The 21,401-nt window shown below is 39.1% G+C and overlaps 1 protein-coding gene across 3 annotated transcripts; it reads right to left on the reverse strand.

Moving 5' to 3' along the window:
- Window positions 1-124: 124 nt before the first annotated feature.
- lsm14ab (LSM14A mRNA processing body assembly factor b) lies at window positions 125-21,347 on the reverse strand. Of its 3 annotated transcripts, none has more exons than XM_067419121.1 (11): window positions 21,037-21,347; window positions 20,151-20,314; window positions 18,814-18,946; window positions 15,041-15,154; window positions 11,284-11,460; window positions 11,075-11,158; window positions 10,463-10,657; window positions 8,559-8,730; window positions 6,450-6,479; window positions 4,573-4,825; window positions 125-2,181 (listed from the first exon to the last, which is right to left on the reverse strand). In XM_067419121.1, exons 1-11 carry the CDS (start codon window positions 21,155-21,157, stop codon window positions 2,161-2,163), a joined length of 1,464 nt encoding a protein of 487 aa, XP_067275222.1. In that variant the 5' UTR covers window positions 21,158-21,347; the 3' UTR covers window positions 125-2,160. The 3 variants fall into 3 exon arrangements, with proteins under 3 accessions (XP_067275222.1, XP_067275221.1, XP_067275224.1); XM_067419120.1 differs by having other exon boundaries at window positions 125-2,184; window positions 21,037-21,346; XM_067419123.1 differs by lacking the exon at window positions 15,041-15,154 and having other exon boundaries at window positions 125-2,184; window positions 21,037-21,346.
- Window positions 21,348-21,401: the final 54 nt, after the last annotated feature.

Raw genomic sequence — 21,401 nt, forward strand, 5'->3', positions numbered from 1 at the left:
AGTAACAAATTAACTGCTCATGGTTAGTTCAAGTTAGTTAATACATTAACTAACGATCATTATATGACAATCAGATGTTCGTTTGCAGAAATATTCAGCAAAACAGACACACACACACACAGGATACTGAACAACTATTTATTTACTTCTCTTGTTGATTAAAAACCTTAGTTTGCCCCCGTTTGAAGCCCTCTACGAGCACACCATGTACAACTGCTGTAATTCAGAAAAACAACGAAACAAAATAAACTTCCAATCAAATTCCTCCAGAGGACTGACCACAATAATCACATCAACCCTGCAATACACCACAGTTTTAACTCTCAATGTTCGATTCGACTTCATCGCGACATCAGGCCCGAGGATTCATTTCACATCTCGGCACCGATATCTGCGTCTTGCTCAGAGGTTTCCCATCATGCCCTGGTCTGAGTGATCGGTCAGACTGCATGTCACTAGCTGCCTGCGGGACATCTCTGCAAATCGTAGTGCTTTTTAAAGGGAGCAGTTTAGCTAAGTAGAGTTGAAAGCCATTACAAACGGACAAGACGGCAAACTCCGGGGGACAGATGTGAGAAAAATAATGCAGAACCAGCTGAGAGAGCACTTCTCCTCCAAATGTTATCCGTAATTCGGTCTTTGGATCTCTGAAACGCAAATTAAAACCATGAAGCACACCAAAAACAACGCTCTCCCATCTAACAGTGCAGGAACGAGTGCTTCAGTGACATTCAGAGGGGAGAGACGGGGTAAACTTCACTCCGGGAACAGAGCAATAGACAGCTGGTACCTGAAATAACACATTAACATACAAGCGTATCAAACAGAACTATTCACAATAGAGGGGTTATGAACTTCTTCTGGACACTTATTTCGGGTGAAACGCGCCTCATGTGTGGCTAAATGCACAATGCATCTGGTTTATTAGTAACTGAAATACTGTAAATTGACACATCGCCTAAAACATCCCTCCACAATTCATCCAAACAATCACGTTTAAGTCCCGAGACGAGATTCATCTGGTACACGAGCGTTGTAATATCTTCAAATTTAGCCTTTGTATCACGTGTGCCGTACGCGACTCGAGTATAGAGGCGTCGTCTGTCCTTAAAGTGCACATGAACGCAATTTCGAGACAGCCAATCTGATTCTTAAAGGGTTACCGGATCTTTCCAGAAGATCTTAAACGGTGATGGGGCTCGTCGTTGAGAGGTTTGAGTTGAGTTTATATCAAAAAGCCCTCTTGGAAATGTACATAATTGACATCAAAAGGCAAGAAGAACTGGCACTCAAATATTAAAAATACATTTTGAAGACAGGAACAGCAGGGAGAACCTGCGTCGAGAGGACAAAATCGTTTAAAAGAAAGTTGAATTCATCCATACATTCAATCATAAACCAGTTTTTGTGATTTGACCTACTGCTAAACATGGTCTGACGTTAACAGGGTAGAATGCACCAAAATAAAAGAGGTTTGACCAGATTATCCTAGTGGACTAAAATAAAGATTACAAAAAGTAGTGAAACTACTACTACAAACAAAAAGGTAATTCTATTAAATGAAGCAAAGCACCTATGCTTTGATAACGGATGAGCATTAAACCAGCGTATAGATGTGAATCCGTGGAGTTGAACTGAAAGTTTATTTAGTTAAGGTGTTGGAGCTCGGACACAAACTCCACCGCCTCGACACTGGGTGTGCTGCTTCGAGAGACATCAGAGAACATATCCAGCAAAAGAAACCATAACATAATAAAGCTATCCGACTGAGGAGCGCTCACAGTATCAGCGGGGTTCTGTACACCTAACAGAATAATGTCAAATACCATCCTCTGTTAATTACGAAAGGAACTAAAGGCTGATGCAAAAATACCAGATAATAATAATAATAATAATCATCATTCCATGGAAGTTACGGCATTTTGTACACAAACTCTCCCCTCCGAACGCGGATCAAATGTTTTTTTTTTTGTCTTTTTCTAAAAAAGGAAGAAAGGAGAAGAACTCAAAGCTGCGTGTCCAGCTGGAGGCAGGCGTCACCTGCGCTGGTGTTAAACAGAGAGGCAGTTCCTGTTAGTCAGGAGTCAAAACCAAAGCGTTAATCTAGACGTGATGATCGGAGATTCTTGGCTGTTCGGATGATCTGGTCTTCATGATGGACTACGCCGCCACTTTGTTCTCCTTCTGAAACAAATGTGAACAAAACCAGAGAAAAGACACATTAAACAAACACAATGGGTAGCACTTAATTTTAAACGTTCACACAGATCCAGTGAGAAGCGTTGATTTAAACGAGCTCTTAAAACCAGTGTTGGGTAAATTACTCTAAAGAAGTAATTAATTACATTTTCAATTAGGTCTGTCACGATGATAAATTTTGCTGGACGATAAATTGGCCAAGAAATTATTGCGATAAACGATAATAGTCGTTCTAAGACTATTTTCATCTAAAATAATGATAATGGCATAAAAATGCAGGTACACCTTTTCAAAGATCAATAAACTTTAATTTCTAAAGACTATTTAACATTAAAAATGGAAAAAAAATTAAATAACCACAATAAATGAACAAAACAACCAAAAACAATTAAAGCATGGACTCTCAATCTGTTTAAAAAATGCATTTAAATAAGTACCAAAAACAATTAATAAAATGGATGAAAACTGCAACGGATGATTGTGTTTTAGGAGCTTATTAGGGGCGGCACTGTTCACAAAACCCACGGTTCGGCTCGGGTCACGGTTTTAGGGTCACGGTTTTCCGTTCTGTACGGTTCTTGTTGATTTTTTTCTTTTAATCCAGAAATGTACTTCAGCATGTGATATATTAATTATCCACAATTTAGGATACAGTATTTAAAAAAAAGTTATATCATAGCCTAATCATGCACAAAGTGAACTTGACCATCTCTGAGGAAAGTGATATTTTGATACAGCGAGAGAAAAGACATTGATGAGATGCTTTTTATTTATTTGGCAAAAAAAGGAGAATGTGTATTGCTATCTCTACAGGAACTTGTGCCTTTTTAGCACAAAGATTGAACTGAAGAATGAACTTGCGTTTATCAACTTCAGTGTAGCTTTAAGCCTCGTTTATACACAAAGCGTTCGCTCAAGTGCGAGGGTGGGCAAAGCAAAAATGACGTCGACGCGGAGTGCGCAAGACCCCATTTCGCTTGGCTTTGTGCATGTGCACGTCCGTCAAATTTCGTAACTTTGCGTGTGGCTCCGCAACCGAAAAGCCACGAGTTCTAGACGAATCTGCTGGCCGAGAATGACGTCTCATCACGCCGCACCCGGTCTGCGCGTCTGTTCTTAGTAGCCTAAAAACATTTAGTATAAATGCACAAATTCTATAGCCAAATAAAAATACTGTAATATTCCATTACTCATTTAATGCATGTTTACATAAATAATATAATACAATTCTATATGAATAACGCACATTTCTGCCACAGATGGTGCAGTTAGTGTTACTACAGTAAATCCATGGTAAATTATGGAAATTAATAACTTCTGACTGTATCATTGCGCAGTGTTTAGTGTTTGTCAGCGCTGTTTCGTCTGGCTTTAAAGCAGTTCACATCACAGATGTGTTTTTCGCTGAATTCACACGCTTCTAATTATAATTACTTATTATTTGTAACGCACTTTATATTAAACAAAATCACAGTGCTACAGATTTTTAAAAAATCCCAAAAATAAAAAAAACTGAAACAAAAATAATTAACAAATCAACCAAAAGCTCTGCTCAAAAGGTGGGTTTTAAGCAGTGTTGGGTGTAACTAGTTACTAAGTAGTTAGTTACTGTAGTTTAATTACTTTCTTTGAAAAAGTAAAGTAAGGGATTACTCTTAGTTTGTGTAATTGAATTAGTTACTTCACATGTAATTGAACTAAATACAGTGTATAGACTGTAGAACAATCTCTCTTGTTGACTGTCTGCTCGCGCCTTGTCCGTTTTGGGAGCTGTGTTTATACTTTTTCATACAAATACCACAGAAACCATATAGATACATTTTACCATGATGAAGTAGTGAAGAGCTCTATATATATGGTTTTAACATATCATGAACTAAATCTATAATACTATAAAAGACCAAAGGTCAATTTTAATAAAACTCAGAATATTTACATTTTACCATATAAAAATAAGGTTGTTACAATTTTTTTTACAGATGTCCGTGTTTTTGTTAATGAACATAAATTTACATCTGCATCCTCCTAACTAGAGCTACTGTCAACTCACTGACAAGTGTGCATTTCTAAGACAAAACGCATAATAATATTGCCGAAGTCAGGCAACACAAACCTTCATCACTAGAAACAATATCACCCGTTAACACATGCAGAAACTAAGACATTTTTTTCTATTAAGATTATTTATTTTCCTAAGGAAAAGTGTAAGGAATTCAAAAACGTGGAGAAAGGAGTTTAAAACTATAATTAACTGGTTTCTACAACTTTCACTAGAGGGGCAAAAATCTGGGTGAACTAACCCTTTAATAACACATTGTGCATCTCTAGTATTTATGTTTGGTCCATTACTGGGGTAAAAGAGGAAGTACTAACCCTGTACTCAAAGTCAGAGAACTCCCGTCCTCCTCTGCCGCCTCTATACCCGCCCCTAAATCCGCCTCCGCCCCCGAATCCGCCCCCACGGGATGGCATGAACGAGCCCCTGCTAGCCGCACGGCCGCGCCCGCCACGGAAGCCCATGCCGCCGCCGCCTCTGCCACGGAAACCCCCGCGCCCGCGACGCAGTGGAAGACCAAACGTCTCCGCATTCATCCTCCTCTCCTCCGCCCAGGTCTGCCTCCGCTCCCTGAAGAGATGGAATGAAAAATACATCAGAATGCAATTCAACAGTGCGTCAAAAACAACCAACCTTTGGCAGGCGGCCTGTCTAATCTGCAACATGTTTACACAAAATTCATTTTAGCGCCGGAATACACTCCACGAACAGATTTAAAACACTAACTCCTGGTTTCACAGACAAGGCTTAAAGGGTTAGTTCACCCAAAAATGAAATTGATGTCATTCATGAACTAAAATAACAACAAATACGACTTTATTCAGCATTGTCTTCTCTTCCGCGTTTGTTTTCAAACCTCAAATAAAGATTTCAGCAGTTCGGCAGTTTGACACGTGATCCAAACTGCTGAAATCACGTGACATTGGCGATCCGAATCATTGATCGAGTCACTGATTTGTGGCCGTTTGAATCTTTATTTTAGGACTGAAAATAAACACGGAAGAGAAGAAAATCCTGAATAAAGTCGTAGTGTTTGTTATTTTTGGACCCAAATGTATTTTGGATGCTTCAAGAGACTCTAATTAACCCACTGATGTCTCATATGGACTACTGTGATGATGTTTTTATTCCCTTTCTGGACATGGACAGTATAGTGTGCATACACTTGCATTCGCTCTCGGACTAAATATAAAATATCTTAAACTGTGTGTGAAGATGAACGGAGGTCTTACGGGTGTGGAACGCATTAGGGTGAGTCATTAAATTACATCAATTTCATTTTTGGGTGAACTAATAACCCTTTAAGCTAGTCCCAGTCTAAAATGCATGTTTGAGTGTTTTTTACTTAAAGCAACTTGCACTAACATTTCATAAAATAAGTCAGTGCCATTGTTTTTTCTCAAGATGCCCATCAGTAAAGTTTTTGGCAACATTTTAGAATAATGGTCAATAGTGTGATATTATAGACGAAGAATGGTACATTATTAAGAGTAGAATATTTACAGTTTCCCTATTAAAAATAAGTTTTTGCACATCACTGTTGTTAATTAAAGTACATTTTATCTACATACCAGTTAAAGCTCCGTGCTTCACATCACAGTTAAATCAGGTGATACAGATACGGGTTCTGAAATCGCTTTGATGGAATCGTTGTCTGAAGCTAAAAAAAAGTCTGTACCCATCACACACATTTTCTGGGAAATCTGTCAACTCCGACTGCCTAAAATCTGAAAACTGGCGCAGACTTTCAGCAACTACTGTCGACTCATCCAGACTGCAAAAATCTGAGCAAAATTTGTGTGGTGTATTCCAAGCCTTGGAGTCTGCTACAAAAAAGATCTGCTTTTTATAAGATTCATTGTATAATGCACAACAAAATGTGTAGTAGGCTTATCATTTAACATATCACATGTAAACAGAGTGACATTTTTGATTTGCCCGTTTGTTGCTTTGGTTATATATCATTTGATCAGAGTTTCAACACTTTGACCAATTCATTTTTAATTAATTTAATGGTTTGTAAAAGTGGTTATTGTTAAAATACCTTTAAGAGCTCACACTCACAGAGAGTAATTTCTAGCTGAAATAAATAATCCTGCATGTTAACAAGGTGAATTTGGGTATTCTGAATCATAAGCATGGCTTCATAAACATGTTAGCATGTTAAAACATATATACAGACTCAAATACATACCTTCCAAAAGCACCTCCTGATTTCTCCTTTCTAGAAAAGACAGAGGAGTATTTGTCTGTTAGATGAATAATTCGGTTATTTGTAAACTTACTACATTGAACCCAGTGTGACTGAATCACTCAAAAGCATTTACACCGTTCGAACTAGGTGAGACATGACAAAACATCAACATTTAACATCTTTGACTCATTGCTGGATCAGACTGTTAAGACATTTTTACACAAAACTGGACTAAATAATGCAAAATAACTGGACAGTTTTCTGACTTAAACATTGTAGTGAGGTCATGTGACTAATGTAGCCCATTATTGTTTGAAACACCTATGCAGCATCAAAAAATAAAATTCTTCTCCATTATGTACTATAGTATAATATATCCGAATATATACCATTTTATTAAATAGTAGGCAGAGCACCCAGATGACCTGATACTTATCCCATGAGGCCACAGGAGAGGGTTTATGAATGGCAGTCAAGCAACACGAGAAACGCTGATAGGTCACATATCGGTTCGATTATGATTATCATGCCATCGATATCACGATGCATCACAATGCATTGACGGTTCACTGCATCCTCATACAATTTTGTCAGTCATTTATATAAACTGAACCTTTTACCGGCTCAAAGAAAACACACTTCTTGAATGTATTGAACAAAACTCAAGTATTGGCACAGAAGACAACAGGAGCATTAACAAAATACTCAAAGCCACTTCAGGGGGTGTTCTGGGCCGCATTACAGTCAGAACTTAAGTCTAAATGCATCTGGTTGTTGAAACCGCATATGTACATTTTACTCCCAGCAACGATGCAAAAAAAATGAACGTGTGAGAGCATGTCATGTTATAGCCCAATATGACAGATCTACTTACTGCAGGACGTGTCGCCACAGACAAGCTGAGTGTCTCTTCATCAAGCCAACACACAAACTACCGAAAGTAAAGTCGTAAGTGCTCAACATACAAGTAAAGAAACCTTACCAGTCTGCCACACTTTCTCCTATTGCAAAATTGTCTCCAACTCTTTTGATTGTACTGATCAATAAAATGCAGCTCATAGCTAATGTTGTTTTCGGTGACGTGAACTAAATCTGGATATACTTCGGGGAAGTTTTGCGGTGATACATTTATGTGCCAAAGTGTAAACGAAATTGTTTTAATTAATGAGATAGCTTTGATTTACACACAGCGCGTGTTCTTCAGGTCGTGCTAACCAGGTTGCTCATAAAAGCCGAAATGTGCCCAGATTTACTCGCACTTGCCTCCCTCTGCCATTGTGTGCTACTGCGCAAAGCACATACGTGACAAATGACGTCAGAAAATAATCACTACATTATAACCGGTTATGGTCTATTACTGAACAGATACCAAATCGTCCTCGTCTGCATTGAAGAAATTATTAATGTCAACACCCCTAATGCACGATCAAACAATCGATTCAATATTATTTCTAAATGACCACGATTCTGCCGTGCCTTTTACAGCGTTATTGTTGCACATCTCATACCATTTAATGTACTCATTTAAAAAAGATTACGTAGTAAAGACAATTGCAAAGATAGCAAAAAAAGACAGAAAATCACTTGTCACACAAAAACAGCAAGTAAACAATGAGCAGCTTAGTTTACCTCAGGAAAGCCATTTAATATCCATATCTCATGAATTCACTAGAAAAAAAGAACTCTAGACAGAAGCATTTTGCTAAATATATGTACTATATAATATTTATATTTTTACTTGTCTTAATGTATGTCATGATTAACATTTATTAAACATTATAAACATTCATGTTTCAAGAACTGCCTCATGTGTAATTTAAATATTTGCATAAAAAAATATAGCAATTTAATTAGAAAAAACACTCAACTTTAATATTATTTAATATTACTGTTAAATCTTATTTGGTATTGTCGTATCGAGATGTATCCCTGTATAGTTTAAAACTCTAGTTATATATTATTTACAGAGATTTTTTTTCCCCCTCAAGAAAAATAAACCCTAAATATTTCCAAGATTTGATATTAAATCGAGAGCTTGTGAATTGGACTCAAATGGTAAAATCTGTCGTCAATAGCCCTAATGGACATTGTTATCAGCTGAGATCTCACCTGGTGTCGTCGCAGGAGATGTTGTCGAAGAAGGACTTGGATTTGTCATAGTAACAGTTGGGTCCCAGTGGATCCTCCTCGTCAATGTTGCCTTCACTGTTCTGGGTCTCCACACCCGAATCGGTCTTCTCCTCCCCGTTCAGAGTCTTCTCCGATTTCTCACTCTTCTCATCTGCAGCGCAAAGTGACATTACTTGCATGACAATAAACAGTCAGTAAAAAAAAAAAAAAAAAACATATTCAGGTCACATTTCGGCACATTAAAGCTACACTGTGTAACTTTTTTAGTTTATTCTTAGCTAAAAACACTCAAAAATATGTGCGCTCATTAAAGGGGGGGTGAAATGCTGTTTCATGCATACTGAGCTTTTTACACTGTTAAAGACTTGGATTCCCATCCTAAACATAGACAAAGTTTCAAAAACTAATGTTGGACGTTTGATGGAGTATTTCTGTGTCAAAAATACTCCTTCCGGTTTCTCACAATTTTTGGCGAGTTTTTTTCGAGTATGGGTCTATTTGACGTTAATAAGAGCGGAAGGTCCTTGTATGGGCCGTACAGGCTCTTCTCCCGGTAGGGTGCGCGCGCGAGTGACTAGAGCACGCTGTAAACAGTCTCTCAGCTGCAGATCCAGTCGTCCGTGAACGGCGCCGCGCTCCACTTTATTCCTATGGGTGACGTCGAGCGACTTCAACTCTTCAGCACAGCATTCCGGGAAGGCAGCGCTGCATTTGAACCGATTTGAACGCAGAAATGACGGGAAGCTTGACAACATCGTTTCAGTTGCGTCTCAAAATGGATTTACACGCCACTGCTGTCACAGGACTTTACCAAATCATACCAAAGAAGTGTGTTTCTGACGGAGCGGTCCCAGCGATAAAGCTTCGACGGTGAGTTAACTTAAACTGCTTCAAATGTCTCTGCTATTGGCTACCGTCGCATGAGTAAACATCAGTAAACGACACGATCGCGTGCTTCGTCATTCAAATGCGCTAACGGTTACTCCATTGCTGTTCTCTGTATAACGTTACAGTATTCTGACGTGCAAAACCGTTTTGCTTGCTACTTCTAAGGTCTAGTCGCATACAATAGTCCATAAACCGAATCATGTCCTCATACTCTGCGAGTAAACACACAGAAATGTGGAGAGGCCATTAAATACAGTAACTTACATACCACAGAGACGGACGTCCTGCTGTTGCCGTTTCTCCTGTTCAATTTATTTCAGCCTCAGATTTGATTGTGGATCATTATCTGTATTAGCTGAGATAGATGAGTCACCGCTTTGCGCGCTTGTCATTCTTTAGCTCCGCCCACACGATATGCCTCCAGGCGCTCGGTTTTTTCCGGAAAGACTCGGTACAGCCTATATTTCTTTTATAAATATGATAAAACTAAAGACTTTTCGGAGATATGAAGGATGCAATACTACTCTATAGGTACTCAAGATTGACATGAGATTGACTGAAACTGAGTGTTTCAACCCCCCTTTAATGTATATTTACTTCTTTCAAGTAATAAAGTATTCTCGTAAGTTTATAATATGCCATTGAAAATACATACGGGTGAGGGGGTCGCCATGTTGCCCCTCCATCTTGAAAGTACATTAGCCAAAGAGGGACATACCCGTAAATTCAAGCTTCGCCTTTTGCGTTTTAACACTCGATGGCACTCTTGGACGAGGTCAAACTGAAAGCCATGTTAATCTTGGACTAAATCAGCCACCGTAGGAGTTAAAACGAAATCAGAATTGAGAGGAACAGAAACTAATATTCACTGGATGGTCATATACCTTTTCACCGCTAGACGGGGGAAAATATCACAGTGTAGCTTTAACAATTTTTTTTAAATATAATATTTTAAACCTTATTTCTCCGTTGGTTTGTGTTTTTTGTAATAGTACCTTTAATCTTGAGTTTGCTTTGGAACTCGCGATCAATCTCTTCCTTATTGAACTGGGCATTGGCACTCTCAAAGTCAAAGTCCTTCTCAAATTTCATTGGTCCATCTCTACGCCCATTAAACCTGCCCCGCCCACGCTGACCACCGCCTCCTCCGCCACCACTGCCCCGCCCCCTTCTCATGGGAGGAGCGCTGCCTGGAGAGAGAAACAACCCTTATCACAAATGATGTTAGTGGCCCTGATCGTAATAATGTACAGTAACGGCCAAAATTGATGTAGGGTCATTAAAAACAAATATCCCCTCCGGACAAGTGCAATTAAACCACCAAAGTATGAGAATAAAATGCATAGAAAAGCATACATTTAGCTAATCAGTAATGTTTAGTTGGTTCTCGTTCTTGCATGTGCTCATCATTTCTTTATATTACAGCCTGGACAAAAATTATGTCCGCACAAATTTTTTATGTCTCACTGCGTTATCACCAAATACAGCAACACAAATATGCTTAGAAAATCAATTTTTTGTAATAATACTTGAATAAAAGGTAAAGGTGTCAATATTCCTGTATACTGTATATACAAATGCGGGACAGATGTTTTAAAGTGACTCACTGCCAGAATGGCGTTTGATTGGGTCTTTGTTATCAGGCCTGTTTGAATCCGATTCTGGCCGAGGAACCTTCTGGACATCAGATGCTAATCAACAAAACATATCACAATTATTGGCTTCAGGTGAAACACTATCCTTCAATGATATCTGTACATTAAGCTTTTAAAATGATGTTCATAAATTTCCAGCTCTAAAATGCCCCAATTCTCACCTTTTTGCTCCTGGTTCTCAGCAGATTTCTGAGTGTTGAGGGCAGGTCGTGCGGCGCCAGGGCCCCTCTGACTCGCTGTACTGGTTGCAACCGCAGGGGGAGCGGCCGGGGCCGTCTGGACCGCATGCTCCTGGGTCGGGGTTTTCCTCAAGTGCTCCGCAGATGGGCTTGAACGACCTGAAAGAGACAACAATTCAGACTCACAAATTTAACAACAACACCACGGCGGTGTGGACAAGAGTTAGATGATGGAAAGACCAGTTCTCTGTATCATTTCATGTGGTAAAAGCCAATTAACCCTTAAACGCATACCTCAGGTCTTTAGCGACTGAGGAGTCACTAACCTCATCCAATATTTATTAGAAGTTAGATCTCAACCTTCATTGTATTCATTATAAACAATAGAATGTCTGTTTTCTAGTTGATTTACAGTAAAAGTGTATAGGATCTCTAGCGACCCGAGGTATGCAAGTGTAAGTATTTTTTTTTCTCTGTACAACAATAATTATGTCTCATCTGACACTAAGAGCAGTTCACCTTTATTCTTCAATGTCTGATACACAATGATGTGATGTTTCAGTCATAATGAGTCCAGGCAACTACTTCAGGCAGAGATCAAAATATTGACTTTGAAGATGTTGACGGCGATCAAGACTATAGTTGAGATGGTGATTTTCAGCTGGAAATGAGCTCTGATGATGACAGTGATGATCGTAAAAAGCATCTGCTGAAATTGAGCCCTTCCAAGCTCCAAAAGGTATCGAAATATACTTTATTTTATTATTTTTTAATTGTTAAAATATTAAAAGTTCTATACTGACACGGCAGTTAAGAGAGCCATACATGTTAGACATACAGGGCTCAACATTAAGCCTTCTCACATGCTTGTCCTTCGGATTAAGTAACCAGACAAAGTAAATCGTTCAGTCACAGTCAAAAAAGGAGCTTGACCAATAAAAAAAAAGATTTTTTTCTGAAGCAATATTCTCACCAGTGTTCAGTCAGCTTTGACATTTGTGTGACATTTGGAAACTGTATTTTTACCACAGTATGTTGAGTTTCTTTGTGTGTGCTGCGCTCATTTGTTTTTGTGATTTCTCCTCGAGAGGCAGCGCGATCCTCAACAGCGCAACATTGTTACCGTCAGTACATTTTATATTATATTATTATTCACAATCAATCGCCACTTACACAAAATGAATGGAGAATCATTCTCGCATTTCGGTAATTGTCTATTTATTTTTTGTTATTCACATTTTAATCAAGATACTTGTCCAGTTGGGCGAGTAAAATTCTCTTTTAGCGGTTTTCCACTGCATGGCACCGCTTTAAAGTTTTATAAAATGATTATTGTAATTGTGCCGCCTCTACTTCTCAGCATGTGGATGGTTTTAACTACAAGACGAATATGTTTTTTCAAAGGAGGCTGATGGCAGCAAAACAAAATACTGCTTAAAACAAAAGAGTAAGCACTTGCAGGGTATATGCAGGAATCCTGAAGTTAATTTCAATACCTTTTTAAGACTTTTTAAAGACCTTCTCAAAATATTTTAAGACCTCATCGCACTTCAAGTTCTAATCGGCAACAAACCTTTAATAAACAGTGCATATTGCATATCTGTTTTACAAGGTATGGAGGGCAACACATTACCTAACTGCGCATTTCGCAAAATACATGACCCGTAGACAGCGCTCGCCAGGGATGGAAATTAACCTTTTTCAAAGTCTACCACTCAATGTTTTTACCAGCCACTTTTTTGTTTTTAACAAATTAATACTACAAGCTCTACAATACTTAAGCAGTTTATTTAATCTCAAGTCTCAATGAAATACTGACATTTTCACAAAGATTTGTGGTCTTTTATGGCTTCCAGTTTTATGGTTTTTAGTCCCAAGAATGAAACTATTCGTTTTGGCATCTTTGAAGCGCGTTGACAACATACTGAGCAGAACATTGTCAGTAGGGATGCACCGAAATCAAAATTCTTGGCCGAAAACTAAAAAAGAAGAAACCAAAGCCTAAAACCGAAAAATAAAATTCAAACTAGAATGTTTAACTCGACCTCACTCATGTCATGTGTACATTAAATAATAATGTACAGGCCTACTGGCCTGCAGAAAGGTACAGAAATTGAATAAAGTAATCAAATGTAAAATAACTGCATATTTAACTGTTTAAATGAAAGATTAATCCTTATTAAACTTACAAAAGGTATTCAATCAAGAGCATTGTTTGATGTCAAACTAAATATAAGGACATCACTCAGGCAGCAGTAAAGGCTACTGCGCCTTTAAGACCTGAGGCAGGGATATGCTCGTCTTTCTCGACTGTGCATACTATACGGTTCACTTAAGGCATATTCAGACTATGTCTGCTAGGATACTCATCAAGATGGACATGTTGACATACTTCTTGTGTGAGTTTGTCCGTTTAAGCGCAAGACTTGAAAGAGAAATCATTATTTGCGCGCTGTGAGACTCGTGCACGCTCTCGGATAATGCACAGCATCAGATCTTCTCTCAGCGCGCGCGAGTCTCACAGCGCCTCTTTACGCGAGTGATGACAGAGAAAACGACTGGTTATATGCACACATACGGCAGCACTCGCATGCATTGAACAAAGTTTACAAAGAGGTGAAACAGCTCGGTAGGTGAAGCGAGTTTACCCGCCACAACTCAAAATCAGCCGCGTCTGGCTGGTGGCGGTGCGAATGTCCATCCCTGCCGCGCGCGCTCCGAGCAGATCTCAGACTGAGCGCCCTGTTGTTTTTTAATACTTATGGGGATGAAAAGAAATATATTCATAAATACTTTTTGGAGTCAAACTCTTTTGACAAAGCTTGAACAAAATACTTTCAAAATGTAAGACTTTATAAAGCCGTGATAAGACTTTTTAATACTTTATAAGGGTCTTAATTTTCCCAAAATTGATTTATCACCTTTTAAGACTTTTCAAGACCCCGCGGATACCCTGCTTGCACAACAAAGCGCAGATGACATGACTTGATTTGCTCGAAGGCGCACAAGGGTAAACTAATCTTGTTTTTAGCAATGTGTTTAGGATCTCAACCGCTATATCACGGTCACAAAAGCCTATAATGATAGTGACGATTCTCTGAACAATCAGTGATCTGCAGTGTTTACACGTCACTTTTTAGTATCGGAACAGCACACTTTGAACCTCAACCGAGATGGTACTTTTTAAGCGAACCATAATGAACTATGCAGTGGAAAAGCACCAAAAAGTGTGCCGTACCATTTCACTTGCCCCTTAAAAAAAAATCCACCTGTCCTGGACAAGCGTTAATGCCGAGCCCTGGATATAGGTCCGGGTTACTAAAAACCCAAATGATGATTGGCAAAACATTCATGCATTTAAGGGTTAAGACAACAGGAAAAAAAGCATCATTTGCAATGCATTCAACTTTCAACCATTCAGATTGGATTGTGAAAAGTGGATATGACTTCTATATAGCCAATACTTTATTTACTTATTCGTCTGGTGTTGCAAACATCAACAGAACAGATGTTTTTTCAATTGAATGAAAAACATTTATTTTGAATAATGCATGCCGATGAATTGTGCATTTATTGTGTAATTTGATTTCATGTTGTCTTTAAAGAACACAAGTCACTAACTGACAGAGACACTCCAGTCATTAAACTATCACACATGCTGTAATCCTGCATAATCACGGGCCAAAAGACGAACACACTAAAGCCATTCTGCACACGTTAGTGCCGGTCCTCCGGTTACCTTCGGGTTTGTGAGCGCTCAGCGAGCGAGAGTGTGGGGGAAGAGCAGAGTTACTCTTGGACTGAGGGGCAGTAGTGCTCGCCTCGCTACCGAACGCAGGACCTGAGCTGCTTCCTGTGAGGGGAGGAAGTGCACAACTTTAAGTGTGAGCTTTAACACGTCACACACTGGCAGAAAAACGCCTCATATGCAGCAGCCAAAACACTCATGCAATCAACCTTTCTATAAGATCTGCCACCGTTGCTCGCTCAGACAAGACTTTTCAGAAAATTTCCATCCATATAAAATTATTCATAACTTGCAAAAATACTTGCAAAGAATTGCTAACGTCTTGTCTGCTTATGTAAGAGATGGCAACAGATGTAGTAAAGTTTAAGGCATGATTTAAGAAAGGTCGAAGAAGGTTTTCGGCATATGTTATGTGCAATATAAAAGAAATATTGAAATACAAATATGCACTGTGTAAACTGTCTGTCTATCCAGCCTTATTTATTCAAATACTATGAACAGCTATCTTGCACTGTTTTTATTACATGTTAGCACTAAAGGCTATTAGCATGGCCAAAAACAGGACAGCTCAATATAAAGACAAACACTAAACAAACTTTTAAGGCAAGGCACCACAGGTTAATTCGGGAACTTTTTTCTAAAATATTATGTTTACACATGCAAATGAGGCCTTATCTAATTAAAATGTGCATTTTTTTTTTAATTCATTTCCAGAACAGACTCGATTAAGCCAGGTTCAAAAGTCTGATTTTATTTTGATTATATATTAAAGTTTTTCAGAGGTGATTTATCACTCCATAAATCAGAAAATACTGTAAACATCAAATAAAGTTCCGCCACGTTTTAGTAATGTTATAAAAAGCATGAATGATTAAACACGTTCTGTAAAAAGTCTACACAATATAGATAAAAACAAGTAAATGCTGCTGAAGTGGCAATTTCACACTCAGTGCAAGAGAAAAAAATAATTTTGATTAATATGCTAGAAATGCACTGACCTGGATGCCAGCTAAACTAAGCCCCGCCCACAACATTTGAGTTCGTGAAATTTGGTCTGGACTTGATCTTTGGAGCAACTATGCCCGAACAGGAGCTGTTTGGACCAATCAAATTGTCAGGGGTGGCTTCATACGATGATTGACAGATGATTAACAGTAACGTAAGCATTCACGTCACCAAAGAGTGCTGGGGTTGAATTCGTTCTAATCCTATATGCACAACTTGTTCGTACATGCATTTACTAGGGATGCACCGATCTGATACTCGGGATCGGTATCGGCTCCGATCTGCCATTATTTGCCGGATCGGGTATCGGACAGACAGGACCGATCCAAATTCGATACTGTGCGCGTAATATTCTGTGTTATTGTTAAGCCCCAGCGCCCCACAAAAGGCACAAAAACCTTATAAAGCATCAACGATTCGTGCACTATATTATAAGTGTTCTGAAGCCATTCCATCGTTTAATGCGAGTACAGATTAGTTCACGTCAATGCTTCCCTCCACTGCGGCTGTCAGTCACTCTCCATTCAGCTTTAAACTGTCGCGTTCGGTTACGACACTCAACACGATGAAACTTTCCAAGATTATTTATTGTTTCTGTTATTATGCTTGATCTGTAGATAACGCTCTAACGTTATGGTTTCTAAAAAAAAATGGCTATCTGCTGGCGTTTATTGCTGTAAACCGTGTTACTTTCTACCGGGTGTCAGTTAGATCACAACACTGGACTAGTTATTATATTGTTTTTCACACACAGTAACTGAAATGTTAAACTGTTAAAATAAACGGCTTATAAGAATACTGCATAGATATACTACGCGTCTATATCTTGTTTTAAACTTCTCGATGCGGACAGAGCGTGGCGCGCTGTGAGCGTCTATGGCTGTGGCTGTGAGCATGTGACTCCGTGTTGCTTCAAGCGCATCATCCTGCGCACGGGATGCGCATAAGCGCTTTGTGCCGCTCTGTATTATGCTACTGTTGCGCTAAGAAAGCCTTATTAATAGCCTTTCTTGTTCTGCTCTATCTATATGTTGCTGCCTCATTAAAAATATGCATTATACATTTAAAATAAATGCAATTTCTTAGTATATAGGCCCTATTTCTATAAATATATTTTGTGTAACATATTTTACCAGATTTACAGCTACAGTTATTCACTTTTGTGGTTTCCTTTATTTTTTCCCAACTAAATGTTTAGATTTTATACAATTATTGTGCACTCGTGATTTTATAACTTTTGCTGCTGTATTATTCACTAATCTAATTTATTCAATTCTACACACTAAAGCTTAGAAATTCTACATAGACAAAAACTGCATTGGTATCAGATCGGTTTAGTATCGGTATCGACCGATATTCAACATTTTTAATATCGGATCGGTTCTGGAAAAATGGTATCGGTGCATCCCTAGCATTTACCGTTACTATTTCTCTCAAGTGATGATTGTGTTGGTAAGTACTCTGTGCATCCTTAAATTATTTTACAACACTGGCATTGGCAGAGATCGTTTACACTCATCTTCCTCTTCTACTTCTTCCAATATGCGACTATGCGTCGCTTTGATTGGTTGTAGGTCTGTCCAATTGAGGTCTTTCCCGGTTCGGTTAAAACACACCCCATAATAACAGCCCAATGGAACAGTATTGTTTTTTTGTGTGTTTTTATTATTTTAATGTAGGGATTTAAACAGTTTTTTTCTTGGTAACATTTTCGGCTACAGTCTGGAGCCCTGAGCGTAGATAAAAACGGAAGCGGCTGAACACCTGCGTGTACCGGATATACTCGGGAGTCTGTACTACCGGTAATACTGAAATGCTGGTACCATCGCATTTTTAACATTTCAGTACCTACCTGGTACCAAAGTATTAACTTTAAATCAATCGACTTTATTTATATAGCACTTTTACAATGACAATTTGTTCAAAGCAGCTTCACAGTGTTAAACAGGACAATTACAAACAAAATTTGATTTGGCTGTAAAGCCGCTCTGGAGAAAACAGTGATATTATCAGCTTATTTTAATTTATCATATACTGAAAATGTTGGCAGATCATTATTATAGTTTATAGAATTAAATAAGACCTAATTAATATATTTATTTATTTGTATATTTAGTTGCATAACTTACATAATTTTAGTGCCACCAACTGAGCAAGCCAAGCCAAACGCGACCAAAGGAACCAAAACTCCATCAGGGCATGACCGAGAAAAATAAATATCTTGGGAGAAACCAGACTCAGTCAGGAAGCCAGTTCTCCTCTGGCCTAACAGTGAATTAACACACAGTGTGTGATTATTATTATTCTGGCAACCTTACAGGTCAGAAATCAAATTAGATCGGAATATTCAAAATTTCTGGGTATCGCGCAAGAGACGGGTTTATTGATTACACGTCGATTACACAATATGAATATTTGAAAGATCGGAGTTGTCGTGCCGGAGACGGGTTTATTGAGGGTCACGTGCCAGACAGGCAAATTCAGAGGAGACACCAATTGTACCGAAAGTACGGGTACTTCTGACATCCCTAGTTGCAGCTCTATTTTAATGTGTATTCTGGAAGCTTTCTTTCATTCATAACTTTGAAAAAAATTTGACCAGTGCATGGAAAAAAACCCTCATTAGTTTTGCCTGTAGTGTCTTGCCTTAAAGCACTTAAAGATATTTCAATTTGATTTGATATTTGGCAAAACTTTTCATATTGTCTTCTTCACACCATCTCCAGTGCTGGAAGCTACAAGAGCGAGTGTGAACTCACCGCCTGTGACCGCGGCTCCGAACGGCTGGGACACCAGAGCACCGGTGCTGAACTGGTTGTACGGGGCCCGACTGAAGGGGGCGTAAGACTGGAAGGAAGGGGCCGCGGGGCCGGCGGTGGATCCCAGAGAGGACTGCACACAAACGCAAGAACGTCGCAGGTCAGCATTCACTTCACTTTATGTTCTGGAGATACTAGGGCTGTGACGGTGGCAGTTTTTTACCACCGCGGTTACTGAGTAGCACCGGCAGTGGTCAGCCCAAAAAATTTTTTGTGAATGCTTTTTTACGTGAATATTATGACACTATTGAAGCACAACGCTTTATTTACAAAATAAATAATAGGTCCGTAATTAAATGTTACATTGCAGCCATGGAAACATAACATTCATGCTGGACGAGAGAGGTAGACATTGTGAGGTGAGCCAAATTTAAGCTTTGCGTATTGCGATCTGGTCACCCGATTTTCCACGAATTTAACAAAAGGCTTATTGCATTTTATTCTACTGGACATGGAATCTCTTATTTATTTTCCCAAATCTTGAGAGACGTAAATGAAGTATCTTGTTCGGCATTGAATGTTATGTTTCCATGGCTGCAAAGTAACATTAAATTGCGAACGTTTTTTTTGTGTGTAAATAAAGCGTTGTGCTTCACTCGTGTCATAATATTCATGTAACATAGCATTCACATACTAAGAAAAAATGTTTGGCCGACCACCGACAGTTCTACTCAGTAACCGCGGTGGTAAAAAACTGGTTGTCATGTTCACTGGCACAGCCCTAGACCAGTGGTTTTCAAACCTGTCCAGGCGGCAACCCAGCCCTGCACATTTTGTATGTCTCCCTTAAGCTTGGAACAAACTCTGCAAGAACAAAAATTTCTTCCGTTTTCTCGAGGTTGCAAGAACAAAGTTCGTTTTGGCCAGTACTTTCCATACTTCACAAGAAAAGCAGGTGCCAATCATCTGTGTATCTCCGTATTAACCACGCCCACTTTAAATGTATGACCAATCACACAATAGTTCTCGGACACCAGCAAGAAAAAAGTTCTGCTCGGACGATGTGTTGAGAACAAGCTGCGAGAACTTCCAAACCAGGGCCCTGGGATCGAGAACTTTTTTCTCTGTTCTTGCAGAGTATGTTGAAGCCTTTATCAGACACACCAATTTAGTTTTTGCAGTCTCTATTAACGAGCTGATGAGTTGAATCAGGTGTGATAAATTAGGGAGACACACACACAATGTGCAGGACTGGGGTGCCTCCAGGACAGGTTTAAAAATCACTGCCCTAGACACCGCGGTGGTAAAAAACTGCCACCTGAATGCGTACAGCTCACCTGCACGATGGCAGGATCCTGAGGAAGGTTGCAGGTGGGCTTGGGCGGCTCGCACACAGTCAGGTCTTTGATGTCACTTCCTCTAAATATGATGTACTCGAATACATCATCTCGAGGGGGGATAGGTCGGTCCGTGGGGCGATCCTCAGTGCCAAAGGATTTCACTAGAACAGAAGAGAAATGTTAAATGATTTTTATCACCCTATCCTCATCTTCCTTCAGGTCCTGTGTTTACTTTGTATCTGAATGTCTGTTATTGATTTAGGCCAGATCTAACAGGAAATCAAATGCTGTTTTCAGTGTTGTTAGTGTATTTGTTTGAATATATGTGACCCCCAAACCAGCCATGCGTCTCACGGGTATATCTGTGTCAATAGCTAACAATACCTTGTATGGATCAAGATTATAAATTTGTCTTTTATGTCAAAAATCATTAGGATATTAAGATCATGTTCAAGAAGATATTTTGTAAATGTATTACCATAAATATGTATTAGTAGTAGTAATGTGCATTACTAAGGACTTAATTTGGACGACTTTAAAGGGGATTTTCTCAATATTTTACATTTTTGCACCCTCAGATTCCTGATTTTCAAATAGTTGTATCTCAGCCAAATATTGTCCTATCAAACAATCCATACATCAATTGAAAGCTGATTTATTCAGCGTTCAGATTATAAATCTTTAAGAAAAGACCCTTATGATGGTTTAGTGGTCCAGGGTCACATATTAGGTGTGTATTGTTTACATTTAGCCAATGCTTCAACTGTATTCTCTGTGTTGATGTGATATCCCTTCTGTTTGTTCTCTGCATGTGTGTAACGCTATATGTATTGAGTGTACACATATATGACACTGAGTGTGTGTGTGTCCATGTTGTATGTACCTTTAGCCAGAGCTACCGTACTGTTCTCTGTGTCGATCGTGTATAAAACTCCCTCATATCGGATCTCGGCCTTTGAGATCAGACTGATCTTGCTGCCGATATAAGGCGTCCCGCCGCTCATCTTTCCGCTCTAAATCACTCCCGTGCCGCTGTTCGACTCCTCTGATCCTCTTTGCGCGAGGTTTTATTGGACTTAAAAGTGCTTTTCGTCGATTTGACGTCGTTTTCTTTCAGCCTGTGTTTAACACGACATGGCCGAGTTCATTTTCCTCCGCACTGAATCGAGATGCATGCTGGGAATCGCGCCTCCCCCTCCCTCACGCTGGTATCGCGAGAGTTCGCGGGATTTTAGTATGACTCCTGCT

The sequence above is a fragment of the Pseudorasbora parva genome, chromosome 16 (genome assembly GCF_024679245.1).
Source record: "Pseudorasbora parva isolate DD20220531a chromosome 16, ASM2467924v1, whole genome shotgun sequence".
Classification (NCBI taxonomy): domain Eukaryota; kingdom Metazoa; phylum Chordata; class Actinopteri; order Cypriniformes; family Gobionidae; genus Pseudorasbora; species Pseudorasbora parva.

Bases quoted from the DNA above. Each gene is read 5' to 3' on its own strand.
- lsm14ab (XM_067419120.1), bottom strand. From the start codon at position 21,157: ATGAGCGGCGGGACGCCTTATATCGGCAGCAAGATCAGTCTGATCTCA. The intron at 20,315-21,036 runs GTACATACAACA...CTTCTGTTCTAG, and splicing joins TACGGTAGCTCTGGCTAAAG to TGAAATCCTTTGGCACTGAG. The intron at 10,658-11,074 runs GTGAGTCACTTT...TTCTCTCTCCAG, and splicing joins AATCAAACGCCATTCTGGCA to GCAGCGCTCCTCCCATGAGA.